This window comes from Musca domestica, unplaced genomic scaffold (assembly GCF_030504385.1).
Source record: "Musca domestica strain aabys unplaced genomic scaffold, Musca_domestica.polishedcontigs.V.1.1 2, whole genome shotgun sequence".
Lineage (NCBI taxonomy): Eukaryota > Metazoa > Arthropoda > Insecta > Diptera > Muscidae > Musca > Musca domestica.
The window spans coordinates 31852610-31877515 of record NW_026712249.1 but is presented as its reverse complement, the minus strand read 5'-3'; the positions used below and the strand labels follow the sequence as shown (position 1 = coordinate 31877515).

At 35.8% G+C, this 24906-nt stretch overlaps 1 protein-coding gene across 2 annotated transcripts in view; it reads left to right on the top strand.

Moving 5' to 3' along the window:
• LOC101890813 (TWiK family of potassium channels protein 7) overlaps positions 1 to 24906 on the top strand; it is a 154829-nt gene that overhangs the window by 49038 nt on the left and 80885 nt on the right. Inside the window, exon 1 of one of the 2 annotated variants that reach the window (XM_020034755.2) lies at positions 22908 to 23184. The exons of the other annotated variant lie outside the window; for it this stretch is intronic. Coding sequence (XP_019890314.1) covers positions 22981 to 23184 — 204 coding nt within the window. The 5' untranslated portion in view covers positions 22908 to 22980. Of the gene's footprint in view, positions 1 to 22907; positions 23185 to 24906 lie in introns of those variants that run through there. 2 annotated transcript variants of the gene reach the window in all.

Genomic DNA, 24906 nt, shown 5'->3' with positions numbered 1-24906 from the left:
AGTCTGTCTGGCTGGGAGTATCCGATGTGGTTCAAACTTGGTACGTCGTAATAATATTATCAGACTTAGTTCGAGTTCAGAGATGGGTAATATGGGACGAAATTTTCAAAAAAAAAAAAAATATTCTACTGCCCTGAAAGAGTAAGGATCATCCGATTTTCCACCATCTTTACAAATCCTAATAACTATATCAGTTTTGGGTCAATCTGGTCTGGTGTGAAGATGGAATTTACCGGTCCACTCCTTCTTGTATCTCCCCTACAAAGAATTAACATTTTCAATATGAATAAAGCTCATATGGATGTTTCTAAAATAATTTTGAGGTATGAATTTTTTTTCTCAGAATTTTTAAAAATAAATAAAATTCAGGATCTAAAATTATTAAAAGTGGATTTTTAAAGATTTTCTTCTTTCAGGGATAAAATCCTAAATTTGTAAATAAATGTCAAGGACTTCAAATAATTTACCGCGCACTTACGGGAAGAATTTCCAGGGTTAAAATTGCGAAAATTTTAAAGGAATTCCTTAAAAAATCGGGAAATTCCTATCAACATTTTGCATGCAATTGATGCATCAATAAACTTTTGATACCTCAAGAAACATTCATATGGATTCCAGTTTTCCCTCACACTACCTAAAAAACACGTGTTATCATTTATTCCCTAGTGTTGTTATTGTTTTCATTGTTATAGGAAAATATTTTCCCAAATATTAAACAGCAACTAAAAATGCCAACAACCGCAAAAACCAATAAACCTTCAAAATATTGGATGAAAAACAAAATATTAATTCCCAAATACCGAGAATCTGCATATTATCCGAAATTCAATTCAAGAATTTCACAGAGCAAAAAAAGAAATAATGATGGCAAGGTAATTGTGATTGATATGTCTTAATGCCGGTAGTGAGGGGGAAATGGCAACACCTTCCCTCCCGTCTCGTTACCATCCACCCTACAACAACCGCAAAAATTACTCGAAGAAAATACAACAAGAAACCAAACCAACAAAAAACAGAGATAAGTAAATAAACAAAAATTAAAATGTAAGCAAAACATAAATCATACACCCAACCGTTCGCCGCTCTCTCACACACACACATACACACGCATGTGTGTGTCTGCACATCTATGTGTACATACAGGTATGTTTGTACTTTTCTTCCGATCGCATCAGATGTTTATTTTTATTTTTAATAAATAGTGTAATAACCAAACAGATTTTCATTCCGATTTGTTTCAAATTATTTGCAAAGAAAAGATGTTGGCGTGCTAAGAGAGAAAGTGTTGGAAAATGCCCCGCATTTGGTGAATGATTAAACCGCAATTTAGCTGTTGGAAATTCAATTAGTAAAAACGATTTGAATAGCGTAAAATGCCATATCTTCGACAAAAAGGAGGGAATTTAAGACCAGTAAAGAAAGTCCTAAAGTCGGGCGGGGCCGATTTTTTGATACCCTACACCACTTTGCTAATTTAGTAGAGCTCCGCATGACAATTAAAAGTTTTTATGGGAGAATTCAATCATACACGTTATGATTATAATTATAATTTAAAGTTCAAAGGACTAAATATGCCGAAGCATTTGTATCTTTTAAATTCGGACTTGTATTGCCCATTTGGTGCGAAATTAATTTGAAATCGGATAAAAATATATATGAGAGCTATATCCAAATCTGAACCGATCTCGATAAAATTTGGCAAATATATTGCTGAGCTGAATTTGATATATTTCCCTGAATATCGTTGTTACGGAGTGCATATTACGGCTGTGGGTAACAAATACAACAAATCGGATGAACAATATATATGGGAGCTATAACTATATCTGAACCGATCTTCACCAAATTTGGCATACTACCTTCTAGACTAAATTTGGTCGTATGTGCCAAATTCCATCCCATTTGGACAAATATTAGACGTTTGGTGCACAATAAATTGTAAATCGGACGAAGTTATATATGGGAGCTATATCCAAATCTGAACCGATCTCGATAAAATTTAGCAAAGGTATTTCTGAGCTGCATTTGATATATTTTTCCAAATATTGTTGTTACAGAGTGCATATTACGGCTGCGGAGGACAAAAATAACAAAGCGGATGACCAATATATATGGGAGCTATAGCTATATCTGAACCGATTTCGATCAAATTTGGCATACTTATTTTCAGGCCTAATTTGGTTGTATGTGCAAAATTCCATACTATTCGGGCTGATATTACACGTATGGTGCACAATAAAAGGCAAATCGGACGAAGATATATATAAGAGCTATATCTAAATTTTTACCGATTATCTCCAACTTCAATAGGGTTCGTCAAAGACATAATACCCTGACCACCTTGTGGTGTAGGGTATAAAAAGGATTATTGTGGAATATTTTATGCCGGACATTCAAAGCTAAAATCGTAGATTTTTATCCCCTCAGCCAAATGGCTACAAAGGGGATTAATCTTTTGATACCATATCGAACAACTCTAGGTCTCTTTGAACCTTCAGGACATTAAGAGTCGATCTAGAGGTATCAGGACATTCAAAGCTAAAATCGTGGATTTCTATACCCTTAGCCATATGGCCAAATAACGAAATAACGATTTTGGGCCATAGGTCGATCTAAAGATGTCCGTCCATATGTCTATCCGATTTGGTCCAAACTTGGTACATCGTAATATTATTATCAAACTCAGATCGAGTTCGTAGATGGGCAATATCGGACCATTCCATCAAGTACCTCCGCCCAAAGGGTCAAAATTTTGAATAGTTATAACTCTTATAAAATGTGATGTAAGAGTCCTATTGTCTTCAAATTACACACATCACAATATTTTTATTAACCCAAGGTCTGGTGTTAAGATGGAATATATCGTTCCACTCGGACCCTTCTCGGACCTCCCCCCACAAAAGGGTCAACATTTTCAATTACCACGAATCTCATAAAACGCAAAATTAATATCCAATTCCATTGAAATTTGGCACATCTCAATATTTCTCTCAGATGATACAGATCGAACCATTCCTTTTGGTAGCTTCTCCACAAAATGTCAAAGTTTTGAATAACCAAAACGATTATAAAATCCGAAATAAGCATTTGGTTTCTTTCAAGTTTCATACATCCCATTATTTCTACTAACATAAGTTCGGCTGATGGAATATATCAGTCCAATCCCTCTTTTACCTCCCCCACAAAGGGTCAAAAATTTGAATATCCATGAAGCCCATTAAACGCAAAATTAACATCCGATTCCATTCCAGACTTAGTTCATCTTAATATTTCCATCAACACAAGATCTGTTATAAAGATGGTAGAAATCGGACCATTTTTTCTGGTACCTCCCTCACATAGGGTTCATGATTTGAAAAACAAAACGCCCAAAGAAATCGACATAAGCATCTTACTCTCTTCTTCTCTGTTGGAAAGATAATATATATCTGCCAACCCCTTCTGTTGTCTCACCCACAAAGGTTCACAATTTTCAATACTTTTATCGGTCATAAATTTTGAAACAAGTCAGCGATTTCTTTGCAACTAAATATTTTTCTGGACCAGAAACCAGGGATGATTATGGAATTTATGTTTTTTTATACCCTACACCACATAGTGGTAAGGGTATTATGTCTTTGTGCATTTGTTTGTAACATGGAGAAGGAAACGTGATAGACCCATAGTTACTTTTGAGAACCTTCATAGAATCACTTTCTGAGTCGATTTATGCATGTCCGTCCGTCTGTCCGTCCGTCTGTCCGTCCGTCCGTCTGTCCGTCCGTCTGTCCATGTATTCTTGTGAACAAAATGCAGGTCGCATTTATTATCCGATTGAGATGAAATTTTCCAAACAATATTTTTTTTGGCCCAAAGACGAACCCTATTGAAATTGGTGAGAATCGGATCAAATTTAGATATAGCTCCCATATATATCTTCATCCGATTTCGGGTTAAATGTGCACCAAATATCCACTATCAGTTCAAATTACCTGAATTTTGGCACACCCAACCGAGTTCGGCCTAGAAGCAAGTATATCAAATTTGGAGAAAATCGGTTCAGATATAGCTATAGCTCCCATATATATCTTTCATCCGATTTGATCTTTAAGTTCCTCACATTCCTACTATGCACTCCACAACCGTGATATTTGGTACCAGGTATTAGATGGAGCACAGAAATAGCTGTTTTAAATTTTATTGAAATCGGTTCAGATTTGGATATAGCTCCCCTATATATCTTCATCCGATTTCGGTTTAATTGACCACCAAATGACCAATATCAGCCCAAATGGCCCGAATTTTGGCACATGTGACCGAGATTAGCCTTAAAGCAAATACAACAAATTTGGAGAAAATCGGTTCAGAAACAGCTATAGCTCCCATATATATCTTCATCCGATTTCGGGTTAAATGTGCACCAAATGTCCACTATCAGCCCAAATTACCTGCATTTTGGCACACCCAACCGAGTTCGGCCTAGAAGCAAGTATATCAAGTTTGGAGAAAATCGGTTCAGATATAGCTATAGCTCCCATATATATCTTTCATCCGATTTGGTGTTTAAACCTCTCACATTCGTAATATGCACTCCACAAGAATGATATTTGGTACCAGATATAAGATGCAGCCCAGAAATAGATGTTTGTAATTTTATCGAAATCGGTTCAGATTTGGATATAGCTCCCATATATATCTTCATCCGATTTCGGGTTAATTGTGCACCAAATGGCCGATATAAGTCCAAATGGACTGAATTTTAGTACATCGGACCAAATTCAGCCTAGAAGCAAGTATATCAAATTTAGTGAAAATCGGTTCAGATATAAATATAGCAACCATATATATGTTTCATCCGATTTAGAATTTTAGTCCCATACATTCGTAATATTCACTCCACAACCGTGATATTTGGTACCAGGTATTAGATGGAGCACAGGAATAGCTGTTTTAAATTTTATCGAAATCGGTTCAGATTTGGATATAGCTCTCATATATATCTTCATCCGATTTCGGGTTAAATGTGCACAAAATGGTCAATATCAGCCCAAATCGCCAGTCTAGAAGAAGAAGAAGAATACGTAAAATTTGGAGAAACCCGGTTCAGATATAGCTATAGTTCGTAAAATGCACGATAGAATTAGATAGATTTTGATTTTGTACCAAATATCTCATAGAGATCTGAAATGCCCTGTATAAACCTTTTTACGAGAGCTCTACTAAATATGCATAGTGGTGTGGGGTATCATATAGTCGGCCCCGCCCGACTTTTGAGCTTTCCTTACTGGTTTTTTTTATATAAAAGTTATGGTCTATTCCGAGTCGTTTGGTTTATAATTGTGATCCGTAGAGCAATTGCAAATTCTGAAATTTTTCAGTTTTTGATCAATTTCAAGCCATAACAATATTGCAATCCTATTCCTACCTCAATGCGGAATTTCGTTAGAATCGAGCCATTATTGGGACCTGTAGTGTGATTACAATTTATGATGGACGGACACACGTGGTAGGGTATAAAAATCCACGTTTTATATATAGCCGATAATATTCCTAATATTTTTGAAGAGGAAAGTAAAACAATTCTTTAAAAATTTACTTTTTTAACCAGGATTTCTTTAATTTATATTTATTTATTTTTATTTTTCCAGTAATCCCTTTTATAGGAATAGTGGCTTGATGTTGTCGGTCTATTTTTTCACAGCAATATTATCCTCCAAAACTTCGCGTCGAATGAACTGTAATTGTAGCTTTTAGAGCCACAGCAAAACCAGGGCAATATTTTTTCATTACTTCACCCCCTATCTTTATACCCCTCTTGTCCAGCATAAAATTATATGTCGACATAGCGATGTCCTTCAGTCTGTGGAAATCACTCTAGCTTCCGAACGAGATGAAGTAGGTTGTTAAAATTTTACTCAAATATATATTATGTCTGCTGGACGTTTGGTATTGAAAATCGGCTATGTAGATCCATGTTTTGGTATAGCCACCATACAATTATACCTCCCTATTTTCTGTATTTTGATGATTTAAGCAACATTTTTCACTGGAATTATTTCAAATTTGGTATTTGAAGTTCGTAACGAATGCTACAGCCTATGGCAGAAAATCGTCTGGGCAAGTCCACGTCGTCGTTTAGCCCTCATATAACGGTACCTCCCGATATTCGGAATTTTGATGATTTTAGCGACATTTTTCATTGGAATTGTTTTAAATTTGGTATTTGAAATTCGTAACGAATGCTACAGCCTATGGCAGAAAATTGTCTGTCGTCAAGTCCACGTCGTCGTTTAGCCCTCATATAACGGTACCTCCCGATATTCGGAATTTTGATGATTTTAGACACATATTTAACCGGAATTGTTTTAAATTTGGTATTTGAAATTCCTAATGGATACTACAGCCTATGACAGAAAATTGTCTGGGCAAGTCCACGTCTTCGTATAGCACCCATATAACGGTACCTCCCGATATTCGGTAGTTTGATGATTTCCACGACATTATTCACCGATTTTTTTTTTCAAGTTTCGGATTTGAATATTGTAATGGCTTATAGTGAAAGTTGGCTATGCAGGTCCACGTCGTCCTATAGACCCTAATATAACGGCTACATTCGGTATTTTTAGGATTTTAACAGAATTTTTAAGGGATTTAATTATACCCTACACCACAAGGTGGTCATGGTATTATGTCTTTGTGCATTTGTTTGTAACAGGCAAAAGGAAACGAGATAGACCCATAGTTCCTTTTGATGATCTGCATAGAATCACATTCTGAGTCGATTTATGCATGTCCGTCCGTCTGTCCATGTATTTTTGTAAACAAAGTACAGTTCGCATTTATTGCCCGATCCAGATGAAATTTTGCACAAATCATTTGATTGGCCCAAGGACGAACTCTATTGAAATTGGAGATAATCGGTCAAAATTTAGATATATCTCCCATATATATCTTCGTCCGTGTAATATCAGTCCGAATAGTATGGAATTTTGCACGTACGATCAGATTGAACCTGAAAATAAGTATGCCAAATTTGATCGAAATCGGTTCAGATATAGCTATAGCTCCCATATATATTGTTCATCCGATTTGTTATTTTTGTCCTTCGCAGCCGTAATATGCACTCTGTAACAACAATATTTTGAGGAAAGCTGTGTTCTGAGCTGTATTTGATATACAGCTCAGAAATACATTTGCTAAATTTTATCGAGATCGGTTCAGATTTGGATATAGCTTCCATATATAACTGTGTCCGATTTACATTTTATTGTGCACCAAACGTTAATATTTGCCCAAATTGGATGAAATTTGGTGAAGATCGGTTCAGATATAGCTATAGCTCCCATATATACTGTTCATCCGATTTGTCATATTTGTTACCCACAACCGTAATATGCACCCCGTAACAACGATATTCAGGGAAATATATGAAATACAGCTCAGAAATATCTTTGCAAAGTTTTATTAAAATCGGTTCTTATTTCTTATCGCCATTTAATTTATTTCCAGCTCAAGGTGATTTGAATTCTTGTACCAAAACAAACTCATTACACGCTTTCCACAGCTTGATATGGGCTACAGAAATTAAAATCGAAACACCCATTCGAAGCCAGTTAATTAGATTCATCCAGAATATAACTATGATAGATTACCAAAATAAAGTGGCATAATTAGCTCATTGCGAGTTTATTCGTTCATTTTTTTTTTCATAATTCAAATATTGACTAATTAGAACGAATGGCCGGCAAATACTAATGGAAAGGGCAAAACCGAAAACGAATCTATCACCAAAACTCATTTAAGGACAATATTTTCTAGCAGCCAACCAACCAACAATGTTCTTCAAATACTTTACAAGGCGCCGCATAGAATGTTAGTGTGAGTGTGTTTGTTATGCCGGACGCCAAACCTACTTCCTTTTGATATCCGCTCGTCTTTTGATTTCATTTTATTTTATTCACTTAAGAAAAGGCCATGTCTCATCTGCTTACTTTGTTTTTTTTTTTCGCTTCTTCTTCGAAGATATCAAATGAATTTTTGGCAAAAATAATGCTGGCATATAAAACTATGGCATTTAAAAGGCAATCTACAAACTTCTATGTTTTTATACCCTACAACACTTTGCGTTGAGGGTATTATAAGTTTGATTGGGCCAAAAATTATGTAACACAACGAAATATTGGTTTCCCACATAGGAAAGTATATATGGATCTTCCTATCTCGCCGAGATGAGTCGATCTAGCTATGTATGTCCGTCCGTCCGTCTGTCCATGTTAATTTGTAATCACTCTACAGGTCGTAATTATGGTTCGATCTTCGAAATTTAAAATGGAGGTGGGGTTTGGGCCAGAATAGAACCCTATTTATTTTGGAGATGATCGCATAATATTTAGGGGTTGAAATGGACCAAATACTGAAAAATTTCCTGATTTTGCAGTTGCTCTATATGTCCTGTTATAGACCAATCGACGCGGAAGTTAGCATGGGGCTAGAGCTTAGGGCTGGGCAGAAACCTTCCAATTTTGATGGTCATCGGGTAATATTTAGTGGGTGAAATAGGCCACAACATATGTGTTAAATAATAGCCAAATTTTACATTAAACCGCGAATATTTTTAGTCCCGGCGAAATCACAGAAAGACGAACAGGTTAATTCTGACCGTTACGTAGATGCCGATAGTAAATATATCGGATATATATATCGAAATATATACAATGCGTATAAACAAAGGAAGGGGGTGTTAGCTAAAATGCTTATATCTCAAGAATGGCTGAACCGATTTTTGACAAATTTTGTCAATTCTGAATGCCCTCTTGGCATAAAAGAATAAAATCTAAGAAAATCGTCTAAAAAGATGCCAATAATAATGCTTAAACAGATTTTGTAGTATTTTGTGACATTTTTTTTATTTTTTCATATTTTTTATCGCATGCGATTTTTTCAATTTGACTTATAATATTAAGGTGTACATTTTGTAATATTTTTTCACCTTACAACATAGGTTGGGGTTATATACAGATTGCAATTAATATCCGATCCTCACGAAATTTTTCACAAGGGTAGGGTAAGGCTCAGAAGGGATAGACCTATTGGTTTTAAAGATGTCCGCAATTTATTTGGAGGTTGAAATGGACCAACAACTTAAAATGTTCCTGATTTTGCAGCCGTTATAAATGTCACAAATTGAAACCAAAGGACACAAAATCTCGCATGAAGTTCGAGATTAGGACAGCGAGTAGAATTGACCACTACTTTTGTATGAAAAAATAGCAGCATTACTTACAGGCGATATCCGAAATATACAAAAGGCGAACATCTGGCTTTTTTATGCTGATTTCATTATTGGGCAAATATCCCTGGTCAGGTCAGGGCTCCGCGACATAATTTCAAAAGATAAATATTCCAAAAACGATCTGAATATATAACGGGCTTCTAACATATTGTAGTGTTGTAGGGTATCACATGGTCGGCCCCGCACGACTATAGCCTTTGCTTACTTGTTTGTATTGTGGTGGTGGGTGTCAAAATATGTATGTATGTGTATGTATGTAGGTAAGTGGGTTGGTTCATGGTGATGGACTGACCCCTGTATAACAAATTCAAAATTTAAATGTGTCACACATCGTTAAATCGCGTGTGTGAAAACGTTAAATTAAACGTCAAACTTTAAGTTGAAATTTGGTTCCCGCAATCTATTGGTTTCTTGTAAAATAATATGTGTTTTAAATTATTATGGTTTGTTTGGAGTGAAGAATATTCGCAAGGTGGAGGTAACTACCATATATTTTTGTTATTAAGACATAACCGAACTGATTGAGAAAATAAAAGTGGAGTTAATTATGTCTTACATGGGTTTTACGGTTTTAGTTTTGTTAGATTTACAGCTCGATTCATACGTATGGTAATAAGTTAAAAATTATCAGTCGTTTTTGCCGACAGATGTATATCCTCAGTTAGTTCTGTTATGAGTTTTGTGATGATTATTCAAATTATTGACCTTCTATGGCAAAGAGTCCGAAGGAATGGGCCAATACTGGCCATTTCGTATCGGACCTAAATGTTATATGATATAAATATTGCGATGAGCCAGGTTTGGACTACAGGGTGAGATGAAAAAACTGCAACCAACTTCAGACTGTTGTCAATTCTATGCCACTCGTCCGACAGCTGTTAAAATTATCCCAGCATTTTGGTGAGGATTTTCCAGAAAAAAAGTTAAGATGGAATTCGAGCGTGATAGTGTGATTTCTTTATATTTGGCTGGAAAACCACAAGTGGCTATTGTTAGAGCACTCCAGCATTTAAATGTGAATAAATATTTTGTGTCTCATACAATCGCTCGATACCGTGATACTGAAAGCGTAGCCCGACGTCAAGGAAGTGGACGGAAGATAGCAGCAACATCAGCAGAAATGGTTCAAAAAGTAAAGAAGCGACTTGTGTCGGGAGCTGAACATATCGCAATATTCCATTCGGCAAATATTGAAAAATGAGCTGGGGATAAAGCCATTGAAATTCCAAAAAGAGCAAGAACTTACACCAAAACAGGAAGAAAATAGACTCAAAAGAGCTAATGAGTTGCTTCGCTTGGCCGAAAATGGTGAACTGCCGAATTTGGTTTTCTCCGATGAGAAGGAGTGGACCGATATTGCCCATCTCCGAACTCGATCTAAGCTTAATCATAATATTACGATGTACCAAGTTTGGACCAAATCGGATACATACATTGCGCACCAGCCAGAAAGACAGACAGACGAACGGGCGGACATCGCTAGATCTGCTCCAAATGTCCTGAAACGTATTTGGTCCAAATATACCTGGGGTCTAAAACGTAAGGTCTGGTGTGGGGATGGAATATATTGATCCACTCTTCTGGTACCTCCCCCCATAAAGGGTCAAAATGTTGAATACCCATTACCTTATGGTACCTCTCCCACAAAAGGTCAAAGTTTCGAAAAACCAAAATTATTATAAAATCCGACTCTGTATATAAACCTGCGAACCCCTTCTGGCACCTCACCCACAATGGGACACAATTTTCAATAGTTTTATCTGTCATATCTTGCGAAATATTTCTCTAAACCAGAAACATGAGATGAATATGGAATTTATAATTTCGCATAAAATTAGATATAAATGTTCGATTTTCTTGTAATTTTGACCATACCAATATTTTTATCTGTATTAGATGAATTTTGAAAATTGAATACTTCGATCGACGTCAGCACATATAAAGTGAAGGAAGTAACTAATATAGTCCAAAGCTGGTACGTCGCAATATTTGTATCATATTTATTTAGGTCCGAAACGAAATGGACAATATTGGCCCATTCCTTCGAACCCTACTCCATAAAGGGTCAAAAATTTGAATAATCATAACAGAAGTCTAAATGTATTTAATTTATAGATTGGCTAAGTGTATACATCTGTTGGCAAAACCGACTGATAATTTTTAAATATTTTTTTATTGTTGCAAAATGGTCAGGCTAAATCCCTTTATTGTTGTTTTTATAAAAACAACGTCTGTTAATTAGTGGAGAACGATGGTAATGTTTACCAGGGGTAAGGCAGGGAATACCTAGGTTTCGGAAAGAGCCACCAATCCTCATCAGTTCCCTTGTTATACCCTCCACCATACTATGGAAGGTATATTAACTTTGTCATTCCGTTTGTAACTCCTCGAAATACTCATGTCAGACCCAACAAAGTATATATATTCTTGATCAGCGTAAAATTCTAAGTCGATTTAGCCATGTCCGTCTGTCTGTCTGTCTGTTCGTCTGTCTGTCTGTCTGTCCGTCTGTCTGTCTGTCTGTCCGTCTGTCTGTTGTAATCACGCTATCTTTCGAACGAATTGAGATAGAAGGTTAAAATTTTGCACACGTGTTTATTTTTCCAGTAGGCAGGTTAAGTTCGTAAATGGGCCATGTAGGTCCACGTTTTCATATAGCCCCCATATAACGGTACCTCCCGATATTCGGTATTTTGATGATTTTAGCGACATTATTCACCTGAATTGTTTCAACTTTCGTATTTGAAATTCGAAATGGATACTACAGCCTATGACAGAAAATTATCTGGGCAGGTCCACGTCTTCGTATAGCCCCCATATAAAGGTACCTCCCTATATTCGGTATTTTGATGATATTAGCGACATTATTCACCGGAACTGTTTCAAATTACGTATTTAGAGTTCGTGATGGGAACTACAGTCTGTGACAGAAAAATGTCTATGCAAGTCCAGGTCTTCGTATAGGCCCATATATCAGTACCTCCCTATATTCGGTATTTTGAAGAGTTTAGGTACAATACCCACCGAAATTGTTTGAGATGTGGTATTTGAAGTTCGTAATGGATGCTACAGCCTGTGACAGAAAATTGTCTATGCTGGTCCAGGTCTTCGCACAGCTCCAATTTAACGGCACCTCCTTATATACGATATTTTGATGATTTTAGCTACATTATGCACCCTTTATTTCAAGTTTCGAATTTGAATATGGTAATGGCTAATGACAAACAATGCCTATGTAGGTTCACGTCGTATAGACCCCAATATAACGGCAATATTCGGTGATTTTAAAATTTAACAGAATTTTTTAAGGATTTCATTTTTTTTAAATTTCCAAATTCGTTCCAAATGGTGGAGGGTATTCAAAGTTTGGCCCGGCCGAACTTACTGCTTTTAAACTTGTTTTTTGTCTGGGATATTCTCCCCAGAAGTTATTTTAAAGATAACTTCAATGACAAAAAAAAAAACATTTTTTACCCAAGTGACGAGATCGTAAGCTCAATAGAAGGTAAACATTACCATCATTCTCCACTAATAAACAAACGTTGTTTTTATAAAAACAACAATTAAGGGTTTAAGCCTGACCATTTTGCAACAACAAAATACTATGGTATCCCGAACAAACAAGCCGACACTTTTCTATTTTTTTTTATTTTTATCTACTTAAAGACACTATGCTGTTCCATGAGATAAAAAATATTCATCAAAATTTAAGACACAATTTTCTTTAGAAATTGTTCACTTTTAAATATGGCCCAAAGGAACACATCTCAAGTTAGTGCACAACTTCCGATAACCAGACATACCTACATACACTGTATACTTTAAATGACAAATGACTTTGGTGAATGTAACCAGTCATAATTGGATGAAATATTCATTGTAATGACCAAAAGCAATAAGTCACGATAAATTGTTTTAAAGTTAAGGAAAGGAAAAAAAAAACAACAAACAAACAAACAACAATAACAAGGAAAATTACATGGAAAAAGAAATGGCAATCATTTTTCATTCGAGACCACTAGCACGTTTTATTGTCCCAAGAAATAAAAACAAAAAACAAAAACACCATTGGGTCACACAAACACGCACACAACCTCAAAAGAGAAATGCAATCATACCAGCTTTCAGCTTTCATACTAAATACAACACGTGCTGGCAACATCAAACATGTTGTGTTTACATTTCGTTGTGGCTACAATGACTTCCCGAGCATAGAACAGCTGTTGTTGTTTGTTGTTGTCGAGATGAGATGAGGTAAGTCTGTGAAAGCTAATGTGTGTGGGCAAAAAGGCTCGGCGATGTTTGTTTTTGTTTTCTTCTTTGCCAAAGCAAACAAATAAAACAACAATCAAACAAACATTGACTTTATGTACCAGGCGTCGGAGGCGACAAATAATGACGTCGCCATGGCAGTTGGTTTGAAGGATGGAAGGTGAGGTTGGTTGGTTGGCCCAACACCGGCGAGTGTGTGGCGTGCGTTGCGTGCGGTGGTATTGTTTATATCGCTGCGTGTTTGTGCGGAAAATTGTTTACATGATTTCGGTGGTTTGTTCGGCCGTATTTCCACCATGTTATTGTTGTTGTTGCTATTTTTTCTTCGTATGTTTTTTTTTGCCCATTGTTTGTTGGATTTCTGCTTTCACTGTGTTGTTGATGGCGATGATGATGATGATTTTGCTGCCGGTGTTGATGTTGTTTTTGCTGTTGTTGTACAGAAGTCAGCACAGTTTTCACTTGTGTGTGTCTGTGTGTGTATTTTCTTTCGTTTGTTTTTGGAGCTTCCAAAAGCCAGTGGCAAATTTTGGTTATTTAGTTGATGTTCTGCCTACATAGCGTTCGGTCGACGGGATTTATGTTAAAGTTCGCAAGGGCTACGTATTCGTGTTGGCGCTGGAAAAGTATTGATTTCGGCGTGTTCGATTTGAAGGAAACATTATCATCATCGTCATAACCAAAATAATAACAATAACAACAACAATACTCATACGTACCGTAACACCGCAATGAATTTACATTACTCATACGTTATTGGCTAAAAGCATAAATATTTTGATTGGGTGCGATGAAAGTGAAAAAAGCAAAAAAAGAGTGATTTCCAGTGAATTTAGAATTTGAAAAGTGAAAAATTATTTCGTTCGAAATTATAGATTTAAAGTCGAAAACTGTTTTCGGGATCCAAGAAAAATAAACGATTTGAAAGAAAATCATTTTGAATTTCATGGAAATTATAAATTTCGAATTGGAAGTGAATAAAATAACAAAAATAATTCGTATATCAAAATTTAAATGGTAAAAATAGATATATTGTGCATAGTGTCTCAGGATAAACCTGGAAGTTACAGTGACGATTATTAGATTGTAATTTAATGGTAAAATTATGATAAAGTACTTTAAACAAGTAAAAAAAGCTGTAAGTTGGGCCGGACCGAATTTTGAATACTCTCCACCATTTGGAACGAACTTAGCAATTTTCAAAAAAATAAAATCTGGTTAAAAATTTTGTTAAAATCTTAAAAATTTTGTTAAAATCTTAAAAATACAAGATGTAGCCGTTATATTAGGGTCTATACGGCGACGTGGATCTACATAGGCAAATTTTGTCAAAAGCCGTTACAATATTCAAATGTGAAACTAGAAAAAAAAAACGGTGAATAATGTAGCTAAAATCGTCAAAATACCGAATATAGGGAGGTACCATTATATGGGGGATATATCAAAACGTGGACCTGCACGGACAATTTTCTGTCATAGGCTGTAGTATCCATTACGAACTTCAAATACCAAATTTGAAACAATTCCCGTGAATAATGTCGCTAAAATCATCAAAATACCGAATATCGGGAGGTACCGTTATATGGGGGCTATACGAAGACATGGACCTGCATAGACAATTTTCTGTCACAGGCTGCAGTATCCATTACGAACTTCAAATACCAAATTTGAAACAATTCCGGTGAATAATGTCGCTAAAATCATCAAAATACCAAATCTCGGGAGGTGCCGTTACATGGGGGCTATACGAAGGTGTGGACCTCCACATACAACTTTCTGTCATAAGCTATAATATCCCGAACGGAATTCAAATACCAAATTTGAAACAATTCCGGTGAATAATATCGCTAAAATCATCAAAATACCGAATATCGGTAGGTTCCGTTATATGAGGTCTTTACAAAGGCGCGGACCTGCATAGAATATTTTCTGTCATAGGCTGTAGTATCCATTACGAACTTCAAATACCAAATTTGAAACAATTCCGGTGAATAATGTCGCTAAAATCATCAAAATACCGAATATCGGGAGGTGACGTTATATGGGGGCTATACGAAGGCGTGGACCTGCATACAACATTTTCTGTCATAGGCTGAAGTATCCATTGCGAACTTCATATACCAAATTTGAAACAATTCCGGTGAATAATATCGCTAAAATCATCAAAATACCGAATATCGGGAGGTACCATTATATTGGGGCTATACGAAGACGTGGACCTGCACAGACAATTTTCTGTTATAGGCTGTAATATCCATTACGGACTTCAAATACCAAATTTAAAACATTTCCGGTAAAAAATGTCGCTAAAATCGCCAAAATACCGAAAATAGCGAGGTACCATTATATGGGGGCTATACCAAAACAAGGACCTGCACAGACAATTTTCTATCTCAGGCTGTAGTATCCATTATAAACTTCAAATACCGAATTTGAAACAATTCCGATGAATAATGTCTCTAAAATCATTAAAATACCGAATATCGGGAGGTGCCGTCAATGAGTGCTATACGAAGGCGTGGACCTGCACACACAATTTTATGTCACAGGCTGTGATATCCATTACGAATTTCAAATACTAAATTTGAAATAATTCCAGTGAATAATGTCGCTAAAATCATCAAAATAAAGAATATCGGGAGGTATCATTGTATGGGGGCTATACGAAGACGTGGACCTGCACAGATAATTTTCTGTCATAGGCTGTAATATCCATTACGAATTTCAAATACTAAATTTGAAACAATTCCAGTGAATAATGTCGCTAAAATCATCAAAATACCGAATATCGGGAGGTAGCATTATATGGGGGCTATACGAAGACGTGGACCTGCACAGATAATTTTCTGTCATAGGCTGTAATATCCATTACGAACTTCAAATACCAAATTTGAAACAATTCCGTTGAATAATGTCGCTAAAATCATCAAAATACCGAATATCGGGAGGTGCCGTTATATGGGGACTATACGCAGGCGTGGACCTGCATGGAAAATTTTCTGTCATAGGCATTACGAACTTCAAATACAAAATTTGAAACAATTCCGGTGAATAATGTCGCTTATTCCGTTGTAAATGTTGGCTAAAATCGTCAAGGGAACATCGGGAGGTTATATGAAAACGTTAACTGATTTAGCTCAACTTCGAACCTGACCTGCCGACAGACAATTCCATGTATTCATGAGATTTGAATAAACCAAGTACCAGGAAATTCAGCAAGATTTAAAAACCAAAAAAAAAAAATCTTCCAATCCTGCATTTCCAAATGTTTTCTCTGCAACTTTCGGTGTTTATACAAAGCCAAAAAAACGTTAGCGTGCTAAGAGGACATTGTTCTATTTATTGGCTGCAGTGCGACACACACACATATATATATCCATAATATCGTTCCTTTTTGTTGTTTTGACATGAAAATGTAGTCATCTACATTTGTGACATGAAGGTTTGATAATTAAATGCTGATGATAGATAAAGTATCTGCAGCTGTAAAAAACTAGTAACCACAAAAATTAACACATAAACAACTGCTGTTAGGCTGACACCTAGGACCTTCACACAATTCCCGTTTTAGATAATAATTATCAGAGGATTTTTTCGGTGCAATTACACCTATGCCTGTATACAAGAGTATATTCATAATTATTTCGCCGTTCTGACATGTTCATTTAAAAATATTATGGGAACAAATATAAGTTAGCAAAATTCGAAGAATAAAAGTCTGAACTAGCGTCACCGTAACGTATACGCAATATATCTGAGAGTTTTTTACTTAATATAACGTATGCGCCTCTTTCTAGTGGAGTTCATTTGTAAATTTAGTAGAAAATGCTTTGCCAACGTTTAAAGCTCATTTTATTCATGCGATTTAAAACTTTTTCTCAACAATATTTCAAGAGCATGCCATAGCGAGGCCTTAATGTGATGTGCAACTGAGCAAAAAAAAAAAAAACGTTTCTTAATTAAGGACGTGTTAATGTTCGCCAGAGATTTGCGTTTATGGCATGTGAACAACATTAAAGCGGTGCTAAAAAGTTTTTGGAGGATAAGTACAGATAACGATAAGAGGCGTATTTTAAAATAAATAGGCCATTAAATGGGAACTAGTGAAATTCATTCGTGTCCATGAAAGTACAGGGAATTGATTTTGGGTTTAAAATTTTTGACGATTTTAATTTCAACTGCCGATGAACCCATGTATACATTTGTGTGACTGAATCTCATCTATCAATATTCAAATAATTTAAAATTAAAAAACTAATTCCTTATTGATGGGTTTTGCGGTAATTCACACACTAAGGTAGCGAAAAGTACTAATATTTACGACATTTAAAATTTGGCATAAGATTCACCCTCTGTGTAAAGAGAGATAACGTGGATTTTTTTTAAATTAAATATTTTAAAAACCACCTCTATATCTCAACCCCAGATACCAACAGAGGCCTCAATATCACATTTGAGGATTACACCCCTAATCCTTCACCCAATACCCAATTTAGTACCACTTAGTACTTTTCGTACAAATATAAGATGCCTTTCCAACTGTCCACTGTCAAATCTCAAACACAGATACCATCAAATTTTAGAATTGTATCTCTATCCTTTCAACCAAACTTAGTACCATTTACTTATTTTCGTACAATTACAGTACACATCACCTTCATATGTTCATACTACTCATGAACAGCGACCCGAATACCAAATATCAGAATTCAAGCACTATTCACCCAATACCGAATTATATCAAATATAGTACCATTAGTACCTTTCGTACGCTTGCTGAACCAATTTCGAACCCAAACTCTTTATCTTAACCCTGTCATCCTTCAACAGAGACCTCAATAACAACATTTCAAATTACAAGCTTCTTCCGTTCACCCTAATCAAAATTGTACCAAATTTAGTACACATTTGTAAATCCACCATCTTACATAAAACCCACTTCTAAGAATTGATTCTCATACGAAATTTCAAGATTTTACCACTATCCCTGATTCCAAATGGTACAAAATATGTTGCCTTCCAACTCAATCCCTTACCTAAATACCAAATTTAGTATAATTTCGTACTTTTGAGTACATATTTACAAAATCACCTACAAATCTTATCCCTATACACTAACAGTGATCCTTATGCCATTTTTCAGATTTCAAGCAGCATCCGTTCACGCAATACCAAAATTAGTACCATTTAGTGCCTTTCGTACGTTTCCTCAACCCATTTCCAAACACAAAATTTTATTTTAACCCTAGTCACCAGGAGAGACCCCAATACCAACATGTTTAATTTGCAGATCAACCCGTTCAACCAAAACCAAATTGTACCATTTAGTACAGTTAGTACACTTAGTACATATTTCCAAAAATGTCAAGATTTTAGGTGTATCTGTACACAAACTACCAAAAGGTACGAATTGAAACACTCCTGGTCGGAATTTCGATAATCCAGCCTTATCTCACCTTCATCCTCCTCATCGAAAATTCAAAATTTTTCAAATAAAGGGAAGGAAGAAGTTGATATAGTCCTAACCTGGCATGTCGCAATAGTTAACAGGTCAATAGGTCATATGCGAAATAGAAAATATTGTCCCACTCCTTCGGTACCATCTATAGGATATTTATCTGTTGATAAAAACGACAATTATTTTTTTGCTTGTTCATTGTTTTATATACAGGGTGAGATGAAAAAATGGCAACCAACTTCAGACTGCTGTCATTTCTGATCCAGCTGTTAAAATTTCCGACAGCTGTTAAAATTATTCCAGTCATAGCTCATTATATTATTTACAAGCGTACAAAAGCATTTTGGTGAAAATTTTCCAGAACAAAGTTATTCGTGATGGAATTCAAGCGTGATAGGGTAATTTCTTTATATTTGGCTGGAAAACCACAAGTGGCTATCGTTAGAGCACTCCAGCATTTAAGTGTGAATAAATCTTTTGTGTCTCGTCCCATTGCTCGTTACTGTGATACTGGTAGCGTCAAGGGAGTGGTCGGAAGAAAACAGCAAATCAGCAGAAATGGCTCGAAGAGTAAAGAAGCGACTTGATCGAAACCCGCGTCGCAGTGGCCGAAAAATGGCACGTGACCTGAACATATCGCAACATACCATTCGGCAAATATTGAAAAATGAGCTCGGGGTAAAGCCATTGAAATTCCAAAAAGTGCAAGAACTTACACCGCAACAGAAAGAAAATGGGCTCAAAAGAGCTAAGGAGTTGCTTCGCTTGGCCGAATGTGGTGAACTGCCGAATTTGGTTTTCTCCGCTCCGATGAGAAAACAATCGTTGTCCAGCAGTTTGTAAACAAACAAAATTATCGTGTTTACTTGCCAAAGAGGTCAGCTGAAAATGTGCACCTTCGGTTGGACACCAGAACTCAAGCGCCGGCCATGGTGATGGTGTGGGCCGCCATAACAGCCGATGGTCGCTCTCCGCTCATATTAATCGATTGTGGAATCAGAATAAATGTCGAATATTACCGCGAAAATATTCTGGAGGGTGTATTAAAACCTTGGGCATGCAAACATTTTGGCACCATCGCATTCAGCACGCGCCTCCCAAGAATGGTTACAAAATGAGGTTCCTCGCTTCATTGGAATGCAAGGTTGGCACTAAATGATACCAAAGTGTCGATCACCTCAAGCAAGCGCTTCGCCGGAAATGGGCCAAATATACCGCAGAGCAACATTCGGACAGCGTGTGACGGTTTCATTGGCCGTCTGAAGGTCATAATTCGTGCCAAAGGTGGTCAATTCGAACAAATCTAAATTTATTCTAAAATTTGATGCCATTTCCTCATTTCACCCTGTATGTATATACTTTTTTGTTGTAATTTGATATTTCAGGTTTTTAAAGGGTAGGTTGGTTCTTACAAAAAATATTCAAAGTAGGCCCTTACAGTGGTACCTCCTGATTTGAGGTATTTTTACGGTTTTGGACCCTAATTTCAATAAATTTGTTAGTTCGGGATCTTTGCGGGCAGATGAACTGCTCCAAAAAATGTCATATTGGTATACATCTCATATAACTTTTAGCAATTTTGAGGGTAACTGACCGGGTCATACTGGAGTTGTTTTTACTTCTCCACCATGCATAGTATATTTAGGGTATACTAAGTTTGTCATTCCGTTTGTAACTCATCCGTCCGTCCGTTTGTTGTAATCACGCTAGAGCCAAAACGAATAAAGACAGGAAGCTAAAAATATTCAATAATTCATTCTTCAAAAATGATCACAAATAATAGCTAAAAACGCTGAAAACTCAATATTTAAGGAGTTATGGCCATTTTAAAATATTCAATAATTCATGCCTTAAAAAGTGATCAAACGCTGAAAACTCAATATTTAAGGAGTTATGGCCATTTCAAAATATTCAATAATTCATGCCCAAAAAGTATTCACAGATAATAGCTAAAAACGCTGCAAACTCAATATTTAAGGAGTTATGGCCATTTTAAAATATTCAATAATTCATGCCTCAAAAAGTGATCACAAATAATAGCTAAAAACGCTGAAAACTCAATATTTAAGGAGTTATGGCTATTTTAAAATATTCAATAATTCATGCCCTAAAAAGTGATCACAAATAATAGCTAAAAACGCTGAAAACTCAATATTTAAGTAGTTATGGCCATTTTAAAATATTCAATAATTCATGCCTCAAAAAGTGATCACAAATAATATTTAAGGAGTTTTGGCCATTTTAAAATGTTCAATAATTCATGCCTAATAATAAGACGATTTAGCCCTGTTCGTCTGTCCGTTTGTTGTAAACACGCTAGAGCAAAAACGAATAAAGACAGGAAGCTAAAATTTTGCATAGATCAGGCTTTTGTCTGCAGACAGGTTCAGTTCGAAGATGGGATGGTTCTACGATATCGTATATCCTCCAAATAACGGTACCCCCCAATATTCGGTATTTTGATGGTTTTAGCGACATTATTCATTGGAGTTATTTCAAATTTCGTATTTAGAGTTCGTAATGGCAACTACATTCTAAGACAGAAAATTATTCATGCGGGTCCAGGTCTTTGTATAGCCCCGATATAACAATATCTCCCTATATTTGGTATTCACCGGATTTTTTTTTTCAATTTTCGTATTTGAATATTGTAATGGCTTATGACAAAAGTTGCCTATGCAGGTCTTCGTAGAGACCCCAATATAAGGGCTATATTCGGTATTTGTATACCCACCACCATACTATGGAGGGTATATTAATTTTGTCATTCCGTTTGTAACTCCTCGAAATACTCATGTCAGACCCAACAAAGTATATGTATTCTTGATCAGCGTAAAATTTTAAGACGATTTAGCCATGTCCGCCTGTCTGTCTGTCCGTCTGTCTGTTTGTATGTCTGTTGTAATCACGATATCTTTCGAATAAATTGAGATAGAAGGCTCAAATTTTGCACACATGTATATTTTGCCAGTAGGCAGGTTAAGTTCGAAAATGGGCCAAGTTATCATATAGCCCCCATATAACGGTACCTCCCGATATTCGGTATTTTGATGATTTTAGCAACATTATTCACCGGAATTGTTTCAAATTTGGGATTTGAAGTTCGTAATGGATACTACAGCCTAAGACAGAAAATTATCTGTGCAGGTCCACGTCTTCGTATAGCCCCCATATACCGTATCCCCCGATATTCGGTATTTTGATGATTTTAGCTACATTATAAACAGATTTTTCTTCAAGTTTCGCATTTAAATATTGTAATAACTTATGACAAAAGTTGCCTATGTAGGTCCACGTCGTCGTATAGGCATTCGGTATTTTTAAGATTTTAACAGATTTAATTTTATTTATATTTTTTTTTTTTTTTTTGGAAATTAACAAATTTGTGCCAAAATGTAGAGGGTATTTAATTACAGCTTTTTTACTTGTTAAGATTTTAAAGGATTTTATTTTTTGAAAATTGCCAAATTTGCTGCAAATGGTGGAGGGTGTTCAAAGTTCGGCCCGACCGAGAATTGAGGGAATTTCTGTGGTATTGGTACGTTCAACTAAGTAACCTAGACAAGTGTTTTTTTTTTTTTTTGCGAAGAAAAACTTCTACTGCAACAAACATCTGCACCACTGATGCATTTATTAGAGCGTGTGAAGCTCAAAAGGAAAAGTGAAATATTGTGCTGCACTAAAAATGAGCGGAACATGGCATATTTAAAACAGAAAATAAATTCACAAATCAAATCAATTTCCATCTCCCCCTCTACCATTTACAGAAGATTTAAACAGAAAATTGAAAATAAATTAAAATAAAAGTGCAATTAATTCCAAAACAAAGAAAAGTGAAAGAGTTTCAAACCCAAATTAAAATTGTGTGAATGTAATTAAAAATCTTGAGATTGATTGGAATCAATTTAAATAGAAAAAAAAACGAAGAAAAAGACGTGCAAAAGAAGATACAACCTATCATCTTTAGAAATTCAATACAATGGTGGAATTCGATGGCTCCGATGATGCAAATACTGAACTTTTGGCGAAACTCAAACATTTAGATGTCCGTGTGGAGAGTGCCGACAAATCGGAGGGAGGTCTGCTGAAAACCGGCTGCTGGAAATCTCTCAAATGGAAAGCAACTCTAAATCATATTGGCCTGCTGGTGTCATTGTCCATTTATTGTGGTGTGGGCGGTTTGGTAAGTGTTTCCATCCAACAATTCATTCACCCGATCAACAACTAAAACAACAACAACACCATAGAAATGAAAACAAAACAAATTGTTCTCGTTTTTTCCGTTAGCCGGCTTGTCTATGTTGGAATAAATTAAATTTTATATTTTATGGTTGTTGTTTGTCTTTTGTCTGCTGCGGTTTTTTTTTTTTTTTTTTTTGTTAAATTTGAAAATGTGCGAAAAATTAGCTGAGGATAAAAATTAAATACAAACAACAAACCAAAAATAATGATACTAAAACTATTAATAAATCTTGGAATTGTTTATCGTCTGGGATACAGTGGGATGATAATGCGAAAGATAGGAGGGGAATTAGTACTTAATTTAAAAGAGTGCAGAACAATTTATCTAAATCCCATTGAATACAATTTTCAGTTTTTATTAATTTTGATTTATTTACAAAATCTGAAAATTTCCAAAAATTCGGTAGGACATGAAGATGAATTACAAACAAAAACTCAAAATAATGGAACTAGAATTATTAATCGGTATTTTTACTCTGGTCCCGGGAAACTATTTTATTCTTGAAGGACGGACCCAGGTCCCCAGATTTTTGACCCGAAAGTTTAAGTCCCGTACTAGATCCAGATGCTCTTACCCGATATAGACAATATAGGTATCGCTTATGAAAATACTTAGCGAACAAGTGATCAACTGATGGAGTAATTTTTAAGCGGTTCGGAAGTGATAGTCAAATTATCGATTTTTGGGACCCAGATTTTTTATAAAACGGAAGTTCAAGAAGTCGAAAAAGGGCCCTTTATGGGGGTCAATCAAATTAATGCCAAATTATTGCTGACACTTACTTTTCCAAAATGTTACAATTTGTGCTAATACCTTTTCTGGGTCCAGAATAACCCGATTCTAACCAGTTCATTAAAATTATGTTATCTATAAAAACAGGTTTATTTCGCGTAGCCAGCGTTGGAATTAGAAAATAATCAAATTTAGAAAACTTTGGTTCGCGTTAACCGGTATGGGACATACCCAGAGGAGAAAATTTCAAGCCCCAGTCGGAGGCCTGCTATTTAAAAAGTGTCAAATTTAAAAAAAATGGTACGCGTTAGCCGTTGTGAGACATATCCAGAGGAGAAAAACTCAAGCCCAAAAAAGTGTCAAATTTAGAAAAACTTTAGTTTGCGTAGCCGGTTGAACGTACCCAGAAGTGAATACCTCAGGACCCGAAAAAGGTATTAGAAAAAGAAAAAAGTGTCACATGTCCGTCTGTCCGTCTGGCTGTCTGACTGGTGCACTCGATAACTCTCAAAGGGGGTATCCGATTTGGTACAAACTTGGTACATCGTTATATTATTATCAAACTTAGATCGAGTTCGGAGATGGGCAATATTGGTCCACTCCTTTTGGTATCCGCCCCACAACGGTCGAAATTTTTAAAGAAAATATTTTACTGTACAGAAAGACAAAAGGATCATCCAACTTTGCAAATCCTAATATTTGCATTAGTGCTAGGTCAGGTTAGCAAAAGAACAATATCAGTCCACTCCATCAAGTTGCTCCCCCACAGAGGGTCAAAATTTTCATTAACTATAACTTTTATTAAATGTGATATAAGAGTCCGTATGGGCTTCAAAATGCACATATCACCATATTTTTATAGATCCAATTTTTTTTATTAAGCCTATCGGTCCACTCCTTCCTGTTCTTTCCCCAACAAGGCTCACAATT